Genomic DNA, 20,584 nt, shown 5'->3' with positions numbered 1-20,584 from the left:
GCTCAGTGGATTCCAAGAGCAGAGATCATGTTTCCCTAATCCCCTGCTGTATCTTCTCTATCTGGCACACAGCCTGGTATCCGATGGATGCTGAACCTGTATTTGCTAAATGACTAAATGAATGTGTGGTTAGCGTCACAATCGGAGATAGAACATACTAAGTGACTGGCACATGATGGTTTTTCAGTGCCACTGACACTGTAATCACACATTTTGTTTTCTCATGCTTGATCCCTGGAGGAGAATAGGGTGAATTTGGGACAACTATGGTTTGAACTGTCCAAGGCAAGAAAAATGTGGTGTGATAAACTACTGGCCCGGATGACTAGAAGCATGACACTCTGTTTAAAGGTTTCAGAAATGAGAGACCCATAATTGAAAACAAAGGGTCAAAACTACAAGAAAATAGTCAATTTCGTTTGCCCCTCACAACTCATACCCCCAAATAGTAAAAGAGGGCGTCCTGAGAAGCATGCGGTGAAAGTAATTCCCTCTCCAAGCGTTCCCGCTGACATCACCAGCCGCCCCCGTCCCCCTTCCCACCTCAGGGATTATTTTATCTGTCCCTTTAACGTCAGCCAGCCCAAATATCCTCTTGTCAAAGATTTCTGGGGCCTGTACTTAAAGAAAGAAGCGATTTTCTCAAATCTGTGAACAGGACTTTTTTTTTATGTCAAAATAAACCATCTGCTTGTACAACTGTTTCTAATTACTTCCCTGCCTAGACGCTCCACTTGAGGGGTTTGGTACCAGCACCCCGCCCAGAGCGGTGCCGCTGCCCAAATCCTCGCAGGCGGCTCATCCACGGACTTGCAGCTCGGGGTAGAGCCCGGGACCTGCACGCCGGGGTGTCTGTGGGTCCGTCTGCCCGGCCATCTGCCGGTGGCACCTCTCCCCCCCGCAGCTTGCCCTCCCCGCGCGAGCCCCACCTTGCAGAAGCGCTGCTCGCCTCCGCAGCCCGGGAAGCTCAGCATGCGTCCCGCAGGCTTCAGGAACTTCTTGCTGCTGGCGTCCTCCCTTCTCCTCGCAGGGCTGTCAGCTGTTCCTCAAAGCTTCTCGCCATCTCTGAGGTAAGTCTGGTTTGTTTTTCTTTAAAGACAGACCTACCCAGCCTTGTGTGGCCGGACTCAGGCTTCAGGATGGCTGCCTGAAGCCAAGAGCAGTTAGGAAGTTGGACACGGGATAAACTGTTTTCAACCTGTTCCTATTCCTTTCCTTATATCCACACTGCATGATGCTTTACCTCTGTCCCTTTGCTTTTCCTTCGGAAAAATACAGTCACTGAATAAATATATAATTTCCTCCTATCCCAATACCTATGAGGAAGAACTTTTGCCATCTTCTGTGTTCCTGTACTTTCTCACTGCCTATAAGGCAGAATTATTTCATGGGATCTGCCTTACATTTTGAAAGAGAATTTGGGGCATATCACAATAACTAAACTTCTACATTTTAAAAGTATAGTTCATAAGTATCGCTTATTGCAACCTGAAAAAGCATAATGCTCTATGCTATCAGAACACGTATAGCTCTTTCTACATATTCAGCTCTTCTTTTTCATAAAATAACTATCCTTGGCCACTAGATAGCAATGGGACTTAATAAAGAGAACTGAAATGTCAGCCAAGGGTCAAGGTTTGGATTAATTTGTATTTAATCTAAGTGTGCATGTAAGATTCAGTGGCAAACTGCCCAGAGGCAGGGCTGGATCACCTAGTCTACCTGGAAGACGGTCCTGTTCCTAGGTGGGCAGGTCACCACTTTGGCATTTTGGGTCGTGGTCTTTTCTTAGGTGATGTCCGGTGGGTGGCATCAGCGTGGCACCCAGGGAAATCGGGAGGAGGGCTCAGGATTCCTCCTCATGGGGCTGTACATCTCCGTTTGGGGTGGACACTGGGAGGCAACGTGGGCTCCGAGCAGAAGGGGCAGTGTCTGGGCTTGACCGTGACCCCGCTGTGGTTTGTCTCCCTTGCAGAAGCGGGCCGGGCGCCGCGTGCAGGCTGACCCGGGCGGAGTCGGAGCGCCGGTGCCGCGCGCCCGGGCAGCCCCCAGGGGGCGCTCTGTGCCACGGCCGCGGCCGGTGCGACTGCGGGGTCTGCATCTGTCACGTGAGCGAGCCCGGCGTGTACTTCGGGCCCCTGTGCGAGTGCCACGAGTGGGTGTGCGAGACCTACGACGGGAGCACCTGTGCAGGTAAGGGGGTGGCGCTGTCCCCTCGGCGGGGCCCGGCGCGCCCGCGCCTTCTGCCCCTGCGCCCAGAGAGACGCGCGGGGACCGCCCCTCCGACAGCCCGCGGGGAAGTGACTGCCGCCTGAGAAGGCCGTCCTTCTGCCAGTCAGTTCTCGAACCGTCTATTATAACACTTTCCTCCGCCCTGGGGTCCAAACTTCGGTGAAAATAATATTTGTAACATTCGCTCACTTACTTATAAATCTCACTTAGCCTTTTAGTTCCTTGTTACAGACCAAATCTCCCAACTTCCTCACCAATCGAGTTATTTTGCTGGGCTCTCCTACCCCAGTCGCGAATGTTAATCATAATATTTGCAGAATGTAAGCCTGTATTTTATTTTTACCAAGGAAACACGGGAATGTTATTTTCCTAAATTCCAGGGGAGCAGACTGAGTCTTTGAACTGGTATTTGCCCTCATACTGCGGGTGGAGTTCACGGACAGAAGTGCATATCAGAAAACTGCTAACAAGGAAAATATAAGCAGGCCCATAGTTACTTGGAAGCGATGGCTTCTGTATTGTTTTAGCTACTCGAATTTTTCAGCTGCAGTGGAACTTGGTATTTGGTAAGGGTGGAGTGAAAATTAATTCATTTCCATTGCACATTTTAAAGGAGTGATTCAGGTTCTGATATTGAAAAGGGTCAAGGCTATTTTTTTTTTTTTTCTTAGAGACCATCCCTAGCTTCTACCAGGTTCACATAACCGTGTCGTTTACTTAAGGCCAAGAACCTCAATTAGGTCATTGTGACTGATACGGGCACTCTGTCTGTAAAAGGACAACACAGTGCATTCCCACCAGGGTTTGGCAAATTTGTAGGAAAAAGAAATCACAACTTATTTTACCCACAGTGTGGCTGAGAATGAGAGTCCAACGCTAATTGAGAGATCAAGAATGAGTTTATAGCAAAACTTTTTTTTTCCTTGGCACCTGGGTCCAGAAGTGCGGTGAAGATACTTAATATGCAGACTGTTCAGTAGTTGAAAAAAAAGTCGTATAAGTAATCTGGAGGTGTACAGGTTCTTCTGCGTGTTTGTTCAGCTTTGAAGGCTGTGGCTCGACACTTTAGACAAATGAATGCCACAATTTATTTTAACTTCACCATTTCCACAAAGCTGTGGCATTATTAAGGGCAGCCCTTTGGAATGAAAGCTAAATATTGTCTAATATTTCATTCCAAATTCAGCTGTTACCTGGCTTCTCTGGCTTTTATTGCCTCTGGCAAGACCTCTTCAATATCATGAGTTCTGAGCACATTTTTCAGGGCCTTTTGTATGGTTCTTTCATTGGAAAAGTAAGAAGTCAAATGTGGTCTTCAACCAGTGAGCTGGTTTGGGTTGCCATGAGATGAAACTCCCCTTTTGAAGAAGCTGATCTGTTTCCTTTCTGTAAAGCTCTGCGGCGGGCATGCTCGGGGTATACGATCTCGTTCACTCCCATGGGAAGCAATTTGTTGTCTCCTCCTGACGTCTCAGTCACCGCGTTCCTTCCTCCCTGGTACAAAATGCAGATGGTTTTGCTTGCTTGTGTGAGCCTTCCTGCAGAAGGTGGAATGAAAGCCTTTATTTAAGGCTGGATGAAATAACTGTGTTCTCATCTTTCTGACTGTTGCTGGCCAGGGCCTGGTGCAGAATCTGCCCTCACCAGTGCACCGCTACACTTGCCAGGCCTGGAGGACAGCCTTACACACGGGGTACATGGTGGTCTTGCCAGCTTGCCCTCTTGTTCTGTGCTTCAGTTGTGGCTACTCAATTCTGTTTTCAAGAAATAGTTCCTGTATTATAGCCAGTAAGATAAAAATGTAGCAGGTTGTCTTTTATGTTTTTATGTGCACCTGGGCCTTCACCTCTACAAGAAACCCCGGTAGGTGCTTTCCAGAAATAGAGTAGCTTCCAGAGACTTCCCCCATCTCCATGAAGAAAACAGAATCCTTCTCTGGCAGTGTATTGTAGAGTGGTTAAGACACAGGACTCGGGGGGAAATTTTCCAGGATTTGAATCCCAGCCCCACCTCTCAATGGCTGTGTGAACTTGGGCAGTTACTTAAACTTCCTGAGCCTTGATTTCTTCGTCTGTAAAATGGGAATATTACAGAATGTTGGTGAGGTTTAATGTATGTAAAAGACTCAGAAGAGTGTTTTGCACAAAGTAAGTAGTATGCAGATATGGATATAACGTATTGTTACAGAAATGCACAAAAGGTGAGCGAGGATGGGAAGATGGATGGATAGAAAGATAGAGAGGGATGGGTACAAAGTCGGGCTTTGTATTTGTTGGGCATTGGATGCAGTGAAAGCAGTTTAGTTTTGTTAGTTTTCCAGACCTGTTATTGATCCAAAGCTCAAAAGGTTGAGCAATGATAGCTATCTTGGCCCAGCCTCGGAGCAGCTGTAGTAGATACACTGTGCCCTTTTACAGTTAAGTCCACTGGCATTCTTCTACAGTGAATCATAAGAAACATACTTATTTTAGTTGGAGCTGGTTGAGATGATGACGTTCACACTGTCACAGGTGGTCTGTTTCTCCCTGTCTCCTCTTGCTCTCAGCACATGCATCTTCCTCTGGCTTCTGTGACATAAAAATCTGGCCCGGTGATTATTCCTGAGGGTGTGATGATCTGATGAGGAGTAAACTTATTTTGGTGAAATATTTCTTTGAGAACAGGACAATGTTTGGTTACATAAAAACAAACTTCCAGTTAGTACTTCCAGGCATCCTGGATAATCCCCAGAATACCTGTGATTATAATTAAATAAAATATTGGCTTTTTAAAAATCTTTCTAATCACTTTTGAAATATATCCCTTAGAAGAGTTTGAGGGTTAGGAACTTGGAAGAGCTAATTGATTTCAGTTTAGCAAATTCTATGAAGTGCTGTATATTTGCTGGACTATCCGTTTGCTGTTGAAGATGCTATAAAAGATGAGGAATATGTAACAATTTCTCTTTGAATAGAGGGGTCCAAAGAAATATCATGTACCTATAAGGCAATGCAAAATACAATTTCTACAGATTTCTTTGAGGGTTCCATTAAGGTAGGAATTAAATATTGTGATTAAAAGTTCTCAAGAAAAAGATAGCATTTTACATAAATCTTTTTTAAGTATAAGGAGGTTTTTAATCCCAAAGGTAGACTCCTGGAATTGTGAATGAAGAAAAATTCAAGAACTGTCTTAGAGGCAGAAGAGCATGTGGGTGTGTTTGGAGAACAGTGAGGGATTTTAGCTGGGTCTCAGGGCTACGGAGAAAGTAGCCGAAGATATATTGAGAGTTACAGTTGGGCAGATGGTGGAGAGCTTTGAACCTGAATGTGAAGCTTGTGCTCGATTAAACAACAGGTAGGAGCCGTGAGGCAGTTTGAATATGGGAATGATGGTTAATGCTCTGACTCATGAAAGGTAATATGGTGCCTGCGGGGGCAGGGCAGGTTGAGGTAAACCCCTGATGGAGAGGAACTCAGATTAGATGCTATGCTTTTAAATTGAGTTGATTTACAATGTTGTGTTAGTTTCTGGTGTACAGCATAGTGACTTAATTATCTATCTATCTATCTATCTATCTATCTATCTATCTATCTACCTATCTCTCCTTTTTCAGATTCTTTTCCATTATAATTTATTACAAGATACTGAACATAGTTCCCTGTGCTGTACAGTAGAAGCTTGCTGTTTACCTAGATGTTATTTAAATTACAGTCCAAAGAGAGAGATTAAGGATGGAATTATGATGAATTTTAAAGTCAGTTGCCAGGTAGACCAAGACGGAGTAAAATGGTGTCAGTGACCGGTGTGTGACGGCACTGATGGAATAAAGTCAGAAGAAAGAACCAGATAACTCCTCAACAGAGAAAAGTCCCTATTAAAGAGAAAAAACACTTATTTTTGTTTGGAGTTGCTGTAAAATGAAGAATTATTGCTAGAGGAACGAGTCTGAACTTTGTGGCAGAAGCTCTGGAGTTAGATGGGAACCTTGTCTGAATTGTTATCGCGGGTTATCTTGCTTCTGTCGTTAACCCTGAGGCGGTCATTTGATTTCTCTGCAACTTAGTTTCTTTTTCTGGAACATCTTTATGGATTTCAAGAACTTTACGCCCCGCATGGTATTATTCAGAATAATTTTTAATATTTATGTATAAATATATTAACTATCTTTATGATTTATGCATTTATACATTTATTCCGACTATAAAACGTCATTGTAAGCATTGATTTTATGTAACTAAACACTCTTGGTGTGAAGATAATTAAAATACATGGAAACATCTCTAATACAGAAATGGTAGTAATTTTTTTTTCTTGCAGATATTTCTGCCGTTTACAGTGTTAAAGAAATAGTATGAGAACTGTGCGTGATTATTCATGAGCACTGGACTTTCCGGCTCCTTAGAGTCTGTCCCAGGACTGTTTGACCTCCTATTTCCTCGCAGTTGCATTTTCCTTAGATGAGTAATTGTCTCCAAGCCTATTTCGTGAAATCACTCTTTGGTTTTTCCTTTCTTAGTCATTTGCCATTTTCCACCTTCTCTTCCTTCTTTCAGACCCTACCCTGTCCTGATTGCCCACTCCTTTGTCTCTGTCGGGGGGCCCCCTTGCACTTTACCATTGTTTGTTTCTTTTCTGCGTCTCCTCTGCACCCCTGCTTGGGGCACCAAGCATAGAAGAGCATCCACTGCTCTTTAACGCCCTCCCCAGGAAACAAATGTGTCGAACAGGCCAGTTTCCACGTTGCCTCTCTGCTTGTGTTTTCATCATGGTCTTAGTTAAGTCCTGAAGCTTTGGAGGGCAAGTTCAGGAGCTCCCACCGCCAGCTCCCCCATGTCATGCAAACTTCTTCTCTGAGTTCTGCCCTCTTAAATTCATCCATTTTGGATAAATGCCTTTTGTCTTACCCCAAGGGACGCATAAAAATTAAAGATTTCTCGCTCTCAAAGAAAGTGCCAGGCCTGCACGCCACCTGTACGGCTCTATTGGGACGGTACCCTGCGGCTCTACTGCAAAGACCGAGATACCTTGGCCTTGGACCAGGTCATCCCCACACCGTGAGAATCTGGAAGAGCGTATTTATAACATCACAGTGTTTAAATCAAATCTTGTCAACGCGACAAGTTCAGCAGTTATTTTTTAGGTAAAATTTCCCCGGAAAGAGAAGGGAACCTATGGGAACAAATTTATTTGTGTTACAGATTTTCAATTTGCGGAGCATAAACCTTCTCAAAGACTTTCAGTGTATTTTAAGACATGATGCTAAAGCTGACATCCCGTGTCTCTTGGTGTCCTAACCCGCACCCCGCCCTCCCAAAAGCTGCCCCTGGGCCTCAGACACAGATCATTAAGTCTGACCTCGTGACTTGTGATACTCAGGGCCTAGAGGGGATGATCGGGCTGTAGGAGCAGAGACCCTTGATGTGGTCCTTTGTCTGGTGAATTCCCTATCTGAGGAGCTAGACAGTGAAACGACATTTTCATAGGTTCTGTCTCCTGCCTGCCGTTGTGTTGGTTTTCTGTGACTGCTATAGCAAATTACCGCAAACCTTGCGGCTTCAACAACGCAAATGTATTTTCATGTAGTTTTGTAGGTGAGAAGTCCGACAGGGATCTCCCAGGGCTTAAGGGGTTTGCAAACTCTGTTCTTTTCTGGAGATTCTTGGAGAGAATTCACTGCCTGGTCATTGGATATCAAGACAATTTAGTTCCATGCTGTTATAGGACCAGGCTCCCCGTTTCCTTAGTGGCTGTCAGCTGGGGTGTCCGCTGTCTCCCAGAGGCCTCTCTTGGGTCCCTACACATACCTGTCTACACCTCAGGTGTCACACCTGGTGGGGAGTCAGATCCTTCTCATGATGCTGCCTCTCTGAGCCTCTTCCACTGGCACATCCCTTTCTCACCACAGCCTGGTAAAGTGCTTTACTCTTAAGGAGTCAGGTGATTAGATTGGATTCAATCAGATAATCCAGTGTCATCTTCCCATCTCAAGATCATCATCTTAATCACATTGGCAGAGTCCCTTTTGCCATGTAAGGTAACGTACTTACCTATTTAAAGGAACAAGGGTGTGAACATCTATGGGGTCTTCATTCCTCTAATACTCGCTATCCTTCTGTAAAGTACAGGGCTGCGCCAAGATGTGTGCATGGCGAGGGACAGGGGTCCAACTCCGCTAATCCCTGGCTGTTCTGATGCTCCATCCAGGATGCAAGGACTGGGTCTTTTCCATCTTTCCGAGCTGGTCCACACCATCTAATTTTCCTGGCTCCAGACTGTCCCCTGTCACTGCTGGTGAGGACCACGAGGTTCTGGTCCAGAACATGAAGAGTGATGTACAGCCCAGCAGCTGCTGAGGTTCAGTGCCTGACACTGTCACTTGCCAGCTGTGGCGCTCTAAGCAGGTTACTCAAAGGCTTGCAAATTCTGTTTCCTTTTCTGTGAAATGGGGGCAATAACAGTATCAGATGGGACTCATCATCATGCCAGGCACATGCGACTGATGAGTAAGTCACTCGAGTTACTGTCCTTGGTTATGTCAGATGCCCCACTTCTACCCTATCTTGATACTTGGTCGTAAGATATTTATTCCCCCAAAAGTGATTTTCCTTCCATGTCATGTCTTCCTCTGGGTCTGAACCTCTGTTTCATCTTTCCTCCTTTGACTGTCAGTGAGTGTTTGAACGTGTCTCATCTCAGACATGCCCGCTCTGTTGTGACAGGGCTGGAGAGCTTTCAGGAGAGGACAGACACTCACTGTGTCGCGTTCTGGCTCAGTGGATGTCTGGGTTTCTGACCCTCGTTTCTGTCTTTGTCTTTGGAGCTTGACTTCTGTGTTCCTTTGGAGGACATTAAAGGAACAGCCTGGAAATACAGACGCCTCAGTAGAAGTGAGAGTCAGAAGCAGAAATACATTGAGTGTAAAAAATCTGCAATATAAATTTTATATATATAATGTATTCAATGTATATATACCACATTGTGTGTGTGTGTGTATGTGTATGTATGTGTGTGTACATATATACATATATACCTCATCTCCTTTATCCAGTCATCTGCTGATGGACACTTAGGTTGCTCCCACGTCTTGGCTGCTGTAAATAGTGCTCCAGAAGCCCTTTGGAATCAAGGGCCTCCTGTGAGGTATGTGGCCACCTATGAGCACAGCTCAGCCAGCAGACAGGAATCTGGCTTTTTCTGAGACACTGTGGAGCTGCCATCCCCAGTCCCAGACTGCCTGCCCCTGGAGTGCTTTCGCACATAAGAATTCTAATCTTTGATCTTGCTTGAGCCCCCATCATTTGGGGGGTTTTCTGTCACTGGTAGCTAAATATAACCCTGCCTGAAACAATGACTTTATTAAAAAGTTCAAGTTTATTAAAGTAGAACAAGAGTAGAGCGTACACAGGGGTTGTGAGCTTGAGCCCAGGAGACCAGCGGGGCTGGATTTCACACCCGTTTACGTGCTACGTGGGTTTCAACAGTTTTGGTAAACTCAGTGAGACTCCATTTGCTCATCGCTAAGCTGGGGTATGGTTAACAGTCTGGGGACGGTTACTGCAAAGTTTAAGTGAGGAAATACGCATGAAGTGCCTCATGGAGTAACTGCCTCTAAATGGAAGCCATTATTACTGTTGTTATTAAACCCAGTATCTCTAAGGGGATTGTTCTAAGGGAAAAGGGACTACGTCTTTGCCTTTCTAGTATTTACCAGTATATATTTACTAGTAACCCAGTGACCAAATATAGATGTATGTTCCGTGTACCTGTTTACATAGCCAACATATACTACTTTTTTGCCTAGCAGTTTTTATGAGGTTATTATTCTGTGAGAAGGTATAATTTTTAAATATCTGGTCACCAGAAATTAAATTTGCAGAGAGAATACAAAAATTGTTTATGTATTTTAATATTTAAACATTTTCACTTTATTTACCTGTTTATTAAAATGATTAAAACACAATAATACATGCTTGCTACAAAAAGTTAAAAAAAATACGTATATGGGTGAAGAAAAAGAAATACAGCAGCATTGTGTTTTATGCAGAGAACAAGTTGTACGTCAGCACAAAATTCAGACATTTGACATTTAAATATTACCCTGAGAAGTCTCCGAGGAGGGCTCCAAGTCTGAGTATATTACATGGTCTCTCAGTTAGTGTAGCTCAGTAAACACGAGTAAATGAGGGTTTACTCCAAGGCTAGAAGACAGTTTTTGGTTTTTGGCTGGAAGTTAGATGAGTATTAGCTGAACTGGTCTTTTGGGACCACTCAGCCCGGGAAGATGCTCACGCACGGAGATTCACACCAAGAACCTCAGCCCGTGGAGGCAGTGTCACGTTCACACGCATTTCCTACCCACGTGGGGCCTCCACTCAGGGACTGGGATGACATGATGTTTTCCCATGATTATATAAATATGTGTGTTATAAACACACACGTGTGCACATACACACAAGTAAGTTGTTTCCCTCCCTCTTTCTTGCTTTTTTTTTTTTTCTATAAGAATACATTGTGGCCCTCACTTTAAATGTGTATATGATGAAGAATTCTCATTAGAATCTGATGTTCTGTAGTGTGGGTGTATTACTTCTTTATTTGCCTGTGAGTGAACATTCTGGTTGTTCCCAGCTTTTGTCATTTCTGTGTTTGGTTTTTTTGATAGAGGAGACTTTAAGCAGTATTGGGGGTAAAATTGCTCACACACACTCGCATACACGCACAGGTGCACACACGGCTCTCTAGCATGTGGGCTCCGGCACAGGCATATAAACCTTGCCACCAGAGCGAGCTGCGGTCTAAGACGCACGTGCGGCTGTCACCAGTCACCAGAAGTGTCCATAAATGTGTCCTCCTGCTTGAGAATCTTGGCAAAGGAAACTTCGAATCCAGTGAAACTGGGAGATCTCAGGCTTTTGTCCTTTGGGAAACCTAATTCCAAGGCTGGTCTGGGATTCAAGGTCAAGAGTCCCATCTGAGAAGGGGAGAAGTGTGGGACTGCTGGGACTGAGAGGACCTGGAGGACGTCCCAGGGCACTTTTAGGCCCCCCGCAGGGGTAAATTCTCAAGCTATTTTCCATTAACTCTTAAATCAATACAGCTCCAGAGCTGCAGGAAGGGTGCCAATGTCATTTTCTTTGGAAAAGAGTGCTTTGTCTTTTCAAGGATCACATTTCCTGGCAAATAAGAAACTATATTTTGTAATAGAACTCACTCTTCTGTGTGCTCTAAATCATCTTCCTGCAGGCTGGGGGAGAAGGACGGCTTTGTAAAGGGAAAGGAAAAATAAGACCTTGATAAGAGTGCTCGCCGGCTTGACCTCGTGTCACCGAGCCCTCATTTATGCGGTAAAACGAGTTTTTATGCCAAAGGCCTGTAGTCCTAATTGTACATAGTCACTCGTTCAAACAGCAAATTATTCCAAGTCAATAGTTGCCTGCTCTAGTTTCCTGTTTTATTACTTTATCTGGATATTTCCTAGGAAAAAAAATTTTTTTTAAGAAGTCAGTGAGTTTGGTATTGCTTAGAAACTTCCCTAATAGCAAAGCATCAAGTTAAATTTGTGATTTAGTCAATTGGAGTGAGTCAGGAGCCAAACTCAGAAAATCACAACATGGTGAATGTATTTCCTAATTGGCCATTACTGCTCTTTCAAAGCTGTCATTTTCTGCTGTGCAAAATAGCTAGACAAAACTGGTTATTTTTCTAAACAAAATGACTTGGCCATTTAATTAAACCTTTTCCTCTCCAAAATACAAAAGACAAGTTAGGGACTTTGTTTTTTTAACTTTCTTGGTCAACACCATTAGTTATACAAGCTCAGTACTGATGTGAAAATAACTCATTTGTTTTAAGAAAGAAAATCTTTGATTAGTTAGCTATGTGCTGGTTACACGTCTTTCGATTGCTTGCTTAGATAGATTTGAGTCCTAGAATTAGTGCTGCATTAGTAATACCAAAGAAAATATCTACTTATACTTGGGTACCTTTAGCTGGAAAATCCTTTCATGTGTATGAATTCATTGTCTTCTCACATGACTTTACAGACGTAGTCAAAATTATTCTTCTCCATCTGTCATACTAACTAACCTGAGAAGAAATCTGTCCCACACATCAATAAGAACATATGAACATTGTCCTGAAACCACATATTTAGGGAAAATATTTTCATGAATTTGGAGTCTTGAAATGAGAACATAATTTTCAGGGGCCTCATTCTTAGGTTTAAAGCCTACCTTCTGTTGATTTTTTTTTTCTTGGAGAAGCAGATTTTAACTCTCATTTCTGTCTTATGTCAGAGAGAGTGTACGTTAAAGCTCAAATACTGGGCAGAAGAAAGAACACCTTATTCATTTAACATCACAAGAAGTCCAGGTAACAGAAATCACTGGGACTAAATTACTTGCCATACCAACAATGAGCGTTCCTCTCAGCTGTAACTGAAATTCTTAGAGCGATTGCATTTAGCACCAACTATTATCCGAATAAGAAGGATTCTCTGGAGTCAGCAGTGGGAGAAACTCTTTCACAACCTTTGATTTTCCTTGTCTGTAAAAGGGAAAGAAGAGGTCGGTAAGTAGAGTTGAATATATGTGTTTGTTTCTTTCGTGGACATTAACTAGGGTTATTTTGTGTAATAGCTATTTTGGCTATGTTGAATAAATCACATTAGAGATTATCTTTTCCTCTTATAAAATTAAAGTGTTCATAATATGAAATCTAGAAATTCAGGTACATGCCATTTTTAACGTACATATAGCTTTTTGAGAACAAAGAGGTGTGAATAGACAGGCATGCTCAGTGAGAGGAGCAAAGTGTGTGTAGAAAGCTGAACAACTTTGATTAGATCACCCTGAAGGTTTACTTCACTCCTTGAAGGTGGGTATGTCAACCTTTGGGTCACGACATGAGGCTTCTGGGGACATTCTGCAAATGTCACTCATCAATCTGCCTGGCATTCCTGAAGCTCTGCTCCTTCGATGTCTCAAATATCCCTGCTTATATGCCAGATGTAGGGTTTTAAGTCATGTGAGTGGCAGTACACTGATCTGTTATTAATAGCCTTTATTGAATTTAATCATCTTTCCTTTGGGAAAGCTAAGTGACATGGCTGGGAGAGGGTGGAAATGCAGGGGCAGACTGCCCTCGAAAATGCCTGGGAATTGGAATTAAAAGACAGAACAAGCTGTTCATTCTTTCTCCACTACTGTTATTTACTGTGTGACCTTGGGCAAGTCACCTAACTTCTCGGAGCCGCAGTTAAATTTAAATTAACAAGCATTTATTAAACTTCTCCAAAATGCTGTCTGGAGGAGGACTGGGTATTGGTAGCTGTGCTCTGCCCTCTCCTCTGCTCTGTGAGGTGAGTAGGCAGGAGGCAGATGGGCAGGCAATTAACAAAGATATCTGAATATGGTGGCTCCTTAGTGAAATTAATGGGTTGATGTGACTGTGAGTATCTGATATTTAAATTTAATTTGGGGTAATTATATTTCATTTTTAAGTGTAACCATATTAAACTAATTACATGGAAAATTATATTGGCATCTTGATGAGTTTTATGAGAGGGCAAGAAAATTAACAAGAAAAAAGCAAAAATGCATCCAGAAACTAATATTAAATGAGGGGATTCATATCAACCTCACAAAAGAGAATTACCTAAATATGGATGCAATGTCCTATGAGTCAAAGGGAAGTGTTCTTTTCCACAGTACTTAAATATACCAAATCTGTCATTTTTATGACATCTTCCAACTGGTTTTCTATACGTGCATGCTCCAAATGCCCCAAACTACAACACTTTGATGAAAAGCAAACTATTGGTACATGTCACCCTGTAAGGAGACAGGTTTAGTGGTTGTCTGTTTCCTTTCTTTTTTCTTTCTTTTTTAGATACTGTGCAGTAAACGATTTATCTATTTTTTTGTTAAATTACTCTCTTTAATTTTCACACTTATTTTTCTACCTTAGATTATTTTTTGTGGCATAATGTGTTTGGTTTTTTGAACAAACTATTTTGGGAACCTCTTGTGTTTCCTGAGAACTTCAAAAAAACATTGGCATCAGTAGACATATTTGGTATTATTAGAATTCTGTTTTTCAGATTTTTTTAAACAATAGAATTCAACTGACTTAAGAAAAGAGAATGTAAACAGTTTTAAATTGTCTGAGCTATCAGTACAACCACTGGTTGGTTAGTCAACCATTGTAAACTTATTGACAGCCCTATTGTGTATGTAGTTTCATTAATTTAATGCAGAATATATCTCCTGTTGCTGATGAAGAACATCAGGGACTAATTTTTCCATGAAATTTGATTGATTATGAAATTCGAAATATTTACAGTTTTATTGCAAGTCCATATGAGTATAAATATTTTTGAGAGAAATATGTGTATAATTATTAAAAAGGATTTTGGTATAAATTAGTCACTGTCTTTAAAAGCTGAAACTGAAAATGGACCTCTTTTTCATATATAAAGAGCCAAAATCTTATGGATACATAGATATATGAAATACTGATCTTTGTGTTTTATGTGTATAATTACTATGCCATTTGTTTGTTCTATCACTGCCTATTTATTATACAACTGCTATGGGTAAGACCCTGCACTGGCAGGTATAGGGGCTGTAAAGATTAAAAGATATGATTATTTTCCTTGAGACACGGGGTAGTGGGTTTAAAATACTGTATAATGTAGCGTTAAACAGGTCCAGAGTACCTCGCACATGAAGAGCCTGAGCTGATTTGAAGATGAGTAATTTACTAACTAGTGGGTCTGAGAGGACCGGCACTTCAGCCAGAGGGAGAACGTGAGTAAAATTTGGAAGTAGAACATGATGGATACTGCTGTTGCTTCTTTAAGTCAGTGGATTCTTTCAGAAGGGTTATCGTAGAGAAGCCTGCAGAGATCAGTGGAGACAACACATAGGAAGTCTTTCAATGCCCAAAATTTGACTGGGAGCCCTTGGCAAGTAATGGTGAGCAGAGAATTGGCTTTTCTGCATAGAAATTTTGTGGACATTGCTCTTAGGATGAATGGAAAGGGGAAAGCCTTTAAATGGAGAGAAAATTGAGAAAGTTATTTTAATAGCCTGTGGTGAAAACTAATAATGTTCGGAAGTCTGCTGATGACCATGGAAGGAAAGAGAAAGAATGTTAGGTGCACTGTTAGATGGTGGAACTGACAGGCATTGAGGATGGGGCTGGAGAGGTAGGGGCGGGACTTATTTGGTAAATGTAATGTTACAGTCATAATGGTTTTCAAATATTCCAAGGCTTGCAATGTCTCACCCTCCCCTCTCTGCTCTAGAGACACTTGGATCTCTTCATAATTTGAAGTTAAAGGTTCATTCCTGCATACCTAGAGAACTGCTTTTTTATTCAGCACTGGTTTCTCATTCTTGGTTAAATACTTCAAGTATCTCCCACATGGGAGAGTGAAAAGGGATGTGTTGGGACCACATAGGAAACTGGGCCCTATATATTCCCATATAGGAGGAGGAAATTCCTATTTTCCAGATAGGAAATTGGGAAGAAAGTGCTTTGCGGGCAGAAGGATGAGGAGCAGTTATTCATGAAAAAGCCATCTTAAGATGGCCAGTGGTGACCAAGGAATGCATCAGTTCCCAAAGATTGCTAGTTCGTCTCCTAATGAATGTGTATTAGGAGCCAGAAGACTTTGAACAGTTACCCTCTTGAGCTCAACTCATTTTCTCTAAAATATCACATCCAGATATGTTTTCAGCTATTTAAATGTGTGTTTTTGTTTGTGAGTGTCTAGCACACTTTGACTCTTTAGACATAGGTGACCATTTCACTACAGTCATGAAAGATAAATGATAAATAAAATTACAGGTTGTGTGTTAAATACTAGTTGTAAGTCTTGCGTGTAGCATTATTTTTACGATATCCAAAGTAAAATAAGATGTCTGTCTTGTTCGTTATATTCCTTATGTAAAAATAGATTCAACTTAAGTTTACCAAAATAATATTCCACATGAAAATATCAGAACCTTTTTATTATAAGAAAAAGAAATCTAAGTATTAAATAGTTTTTGTGTGGACCTCAATATTTGATTACAGGATGTGGTGAACTTTAATTGTAGCATAGTACAAAGTGGGAATAAACCCTAAATACACTATGAAATATGTGCTATTTTGTATAATAATTTCCTCACGACTTCCTGTCATATACTTTCAATGTATAAACACTTAAATGAGATGGAATAATTATATGGGGGCAGATGTCTTTCAGATAGTTATAGGTTTATCAGGTAGGACAATTTTCTTGGGTCAAAGTAATAGAGAACCCAATCCAAACATGATTCAGAAAAAAAATTCCAATTCACTAGCCTACTTAATTGAAGTATTTAGGATAGTGGTCCCCAAAGTGTGGTTCTTGAGCTAGCATCCATTGGGGACTTGTTAGAAATGCAGATTCTGCGGCCCCACCCCAGATGACTGCGGGGCTCAGCCATCTGCTTAAACAAGTCCGCCATGTTGTTCAGATACGCGGTAAAATCTGAGAAACACTGGTCTAGGACTGAATCTGTCTTCAGGTGCAGCTCAGTTTCGTGCTCAAAGGATATTACCAGGATCTAAATGTGGGTTCTGCTACCCCCGGGATAGCCCCTTTTCTAGGCTTCACGTGGTAGCCAGTGACAGCTTTATATGCCTGTTCCCACAGCACGTTGTCCAGTGGACAAGAGAAGTGGTCTTACTTCCACAGAGCCTTTAGTACCAGAGAGAAATGAAGAGAACTAGAAATCGTAACCATATGGGTCAATATATATGATACGGTTTTCTTTTACTCAGATTTCTTTAAAAGGGATGGTCAGAGAGAGAAGAATATGACTGCAATAAAGACAAAAAGATGAGCTATTGGAGAAAAACAGGAGATTAGGTGACTAGGGGTATGAAGACTATTTGAAAAATGGGGGAAAATGGTAAACAGGTACAAATCTGCAACATGGGTTTCATATTTTAAAAGTCTAGACCCCTTGCAGCTTTAAAACTTCATAAGCTATTTAACTGCCTTGTTTAATATTGCAAAATAATGATGATTTTAATCATTCATGCTATTGCTGTTCTCTGTGGCTATATTACTATTCATTTATTCAGTCAGTGCATGTTCTGCACTCGAAGGGACATAAGCATACATCCAATATTCCACACTTAGGTTAGTTCTGCACAAATCATTATTTTACTCTGGACTGCAAGTGTCAGCTTTTTTTTTTTTAAATTCTTTTTAAATTGCATCACCCAAATGTGAAAAAAAGTGTAAAAATATGTAAGGAAGTACTAAAATACATTCCTAGGGTCAATATTTTATAGTAAAATTTTCTTTATAGTATTCTTCATAAACCTTGAATTTGTTTTATTCCTTCTAGGCACCCCCAGTGATTTTGATAACTTGTCTTATTTTTTTCTTACTATGTATTAGGTAAAAATGTCCAGATTTAGCATATTACCCAAGCACATTAAACTTCACAAGAGAAATGTGTAGTTATAGCTTGAAGGCAGGTGCTGTGATCCCGTCAAATTGCTCAAGCTAATTTCGAGCCGTGTCAGGGCAGTTGCTGGGAGACGTTCGAAGAGCACAGGAAATTATATAAAGCCTGTTGATAACAGCCTGTCCTTGTACTATGACCTAAAATAATAGCAAACCTGCCACATAACCAGTGCTCTTGTTAAAAGGGAAGGCAAGTCCTATATTGGACTTAAAGCATCACTTAAAAAGAGAAAATTAGGATGATTTAAAAAGATGGTTGTACCTATTGAAAAGTTGGCAGTGGAAATATGGATAAAATAGGCAATTATTAATTTGTATTTGCAAAAAATTATTTTAAAGTAAATATATTTGGTATATAATTAAATTATTTTGGTTGTGTTTTCCAAGCTTGGGTAATCATAAGGATGAGCTGTGATGCTTTTGTGTCATCGGCCTCCTAGGCCCCTCTTCTTAGAGAATTGCATTTCATAGATGCGTCTATTTAACCAGTGTCCCAGGTGAGTGTTGTGCTCAGACGTATTGGCACAGCACTGGCCTGAAGTATGGAATTCACTTACTTTTCAAGGAGTTGAATGTAGGGAGCTCATAGAAATACATCCAATCTCAGCTTATACATTTTATCTCGTTACCGATCATTCAGGTCAGAAAGAAGGGGTTAGCCTTCAATGATGCCTGGGAAGATAGACGGAAAGTTACTGAGGATTATGTCCCATGTGTAGTTGGCACAGAAGGAGGTGCGGAAAGGTTGAGGCCTAGGAGGTGGTGGTAACAGAAATCCTGGGGTCTGAGGAGATGATCAGGTGGGCCTCCACTGTGATGGGAGAGGGGATACAGAGGAGGAAATTGGGGCTCCCAGGAAGCGGAGATTGATACTGCTGTTTCCCAGAGGATGCTTGGATTACATAAGCCAGCCCTTGCGTTGGCATTTGGGGGTGAGTGTAATTCCAGATGAGGCTGGAGGCACATGAGCAATGGCTTTTCGGATTAGAAGACATGGTCTTTTCAGAGCAATCTGCTCATTCTTCATTGTCATGGTAAAGGGAGTATAGCTTGTAGCTTGACGTACACATTCAGCGGACCCTGTATCTTGACTTAAAGGAGTGGATGGCATTTCAGAGTTCATGCCCTTACCTTTAAGTAGGTGGAGGACACACCCCCGCTTAGTTGTCCCATGTCTATTGTAAGATCGAGATGCATCCAGGAATTGACGTGGGAGGAGATTCCAGGTCACAGGCTTTGCAACCGGGAAGACTTGAGCTGACTCTTAAGTCTACCCTGTGAGAGCTGTGTCAGGATGTAAAAACTACTAAACCTGCCCGGCAAGTTTCCTTGCCTATAAACTGAAGAACAGGACAACTTAATAGAAAGTGTTATTTCCCAGCCTATGCTGTGTGGCCAGGCATTGTGCTGGGTACCCTATATATTGTTCATGGAATTCCCACTACAGCTTTTTGAGGTCAGCACTGCTGTGTTCTGGCAACAGTAATAACTATTAATCTTCCTTATAGGATTTTTAGGAGTAATCAATAAGATGTTAAACCAACCAGCAAGTCATGTTCCAAAGGAGGGATCAAATTCTACTTCTTTTGAGATGTAAACTATATACAGCTTTGAAATAATAGATTTTTCCCCCAATTCCCACCCGTTAAATTTTTGTGGAATCCTTCCTCATCTCTTAGAACATGGCAGATAGGAGGTGCCCAGTGTATTTCAGTTTCCCTCCAATGCTTTGGCACGTGACTCGGAAAGACCAGATGATACAGCTGAATATGTATGGGCTTCATAGTTAAAAATTGTGGATAGATAGAATCTTGTCTGTCTTGGATTGGCTGTGCAACACCGAACAAGTTGTTTCACCTCTTTTGAGTCTGTTTCTCATCAGAAGAATGAGAATCATCTCCTAGTGTCCTTATGAAGCTAAAATGAAATAATATAAGGTGACCTATCACAGGGATTGACAAAAACTGGATAATATTTAAAATGAAATGTCAGGCTTACATGACAGTTTGCAGAATTTTTTTTTTTTTTTTTTTTTTGGTAAATGGAAGTCTACATCATCACATCAGGAGCAGAAAGATGTGTTTTCTGAAAAGTGTGAGTGTAATAGTGGCAGAGTAACATTCAGTAAGATCCATTCTGAACAAAGGAAGTTAGTAAACTTTCATTTTATTTGGTTTCACACTAGAAGAAAAAGCCTAAAGGTACTGCTAGGGATGAGGTCAGGGACATCAAAGGACACTGCCATACTGGTGCATGCTGATGAAGTAGCAGTCGGCTTGTCTGACTCACTGGTGAAAAAATAGAAACCATTGAGAGGTGGACTGAAGGTCTCGGTGTGAGGATTGCTAGCTTTTAGCACAAGTGAAAAACAAAATGTTTTCATTTTAGACTTGGCTTCAAGAGCTTACTTGCAGTGATGGGAACATTCACTAAGGGTAAATCGTTTTTCCATTCAGTTTAATTAGAACTTTGTTATGGACTGGAAGTTCCCCACCCGAAATTCACGTGTTGAAGCCCTAAGCCCCCATCTTAGGAAGTGGGACCTTTGGGAGGTAATTAGGTTCAGATGAGGTCACGAGGGTGGATCCGGCGTGATGGGATTAGTGCCCTAACAGGAGGGGGAGGAGACGCCAGAGCTCTCGCCTTCTCTGCCATTTGAGGACACGGTGAAAAGACAGCTGCCTGCAAGCCAGGAGGAGGGCCCTCCCCGAGACCCAGGTATGCCAGCCCCTTGATCTTGAGCCTTCCTAACCTCCAGAACTGTGAGGAACCTCCGTGTCTGTTGTCTAAGCCCCCCAGGCTGTGGTATTTTGTTAGAGCAGCCTGAGCTAAGACACCCTGAGTGGACAGCTATCACGC

General features: G+C 41.9%; 1 protein-coding gene across 2 annotated transcripts in view; it reads left to right on the top strand.

Annotated features, from left to right (window-relative positions):
* Positions 1-737: 737 nt before the first annotated feature.
* The window catches only part of ITGBL1 (integrin subunit beta like 1), a 161,220-nt gene continuing 141,373 nt past the window's right edge, over positions 738-20,584 (top strand). Inside the window, exons 1-2 of one of the 2 annotated variants that reach the window (XM_010986049.3) lie at positions 738-1,070; positions 1,976-2,193. In XM_010986049.3, the coding sequence (XP_010984351.2) occupies positions 973-1,070; positions 1,976-2,193 (316 nt within the window). In that variant the 5' untranslated portion in view covers positions 738-972. Of the gene's footprint in view, positions 1,071-1,975; positions 2,194-20,421; positions 20,444-20,584 lie in introns of those variants that run through there. The other variant, XM_064492992.1, reaches the window with a different exon arrangement.

This window comes from Camelus dromedarius, chromosome 13 (assembly GCF_036321535.1).
Source record: "Camelus dromedarius isolate mCamDro1 chromosome 13, mCamDro1.pat, whole genome shotgun sequence".
Classification (NCBI taxonomy): domain Eukaryota; kingdom Metazoa; phylum Chordata; class Mammalia; order Artiodactyla; family Camelidae; genus Camelus; species Camelus dromedarius.
Note: the sequence above shows the minus strand (reverse complement) of the source record. Positions and strands in the feature narration are given on the sequence as shown.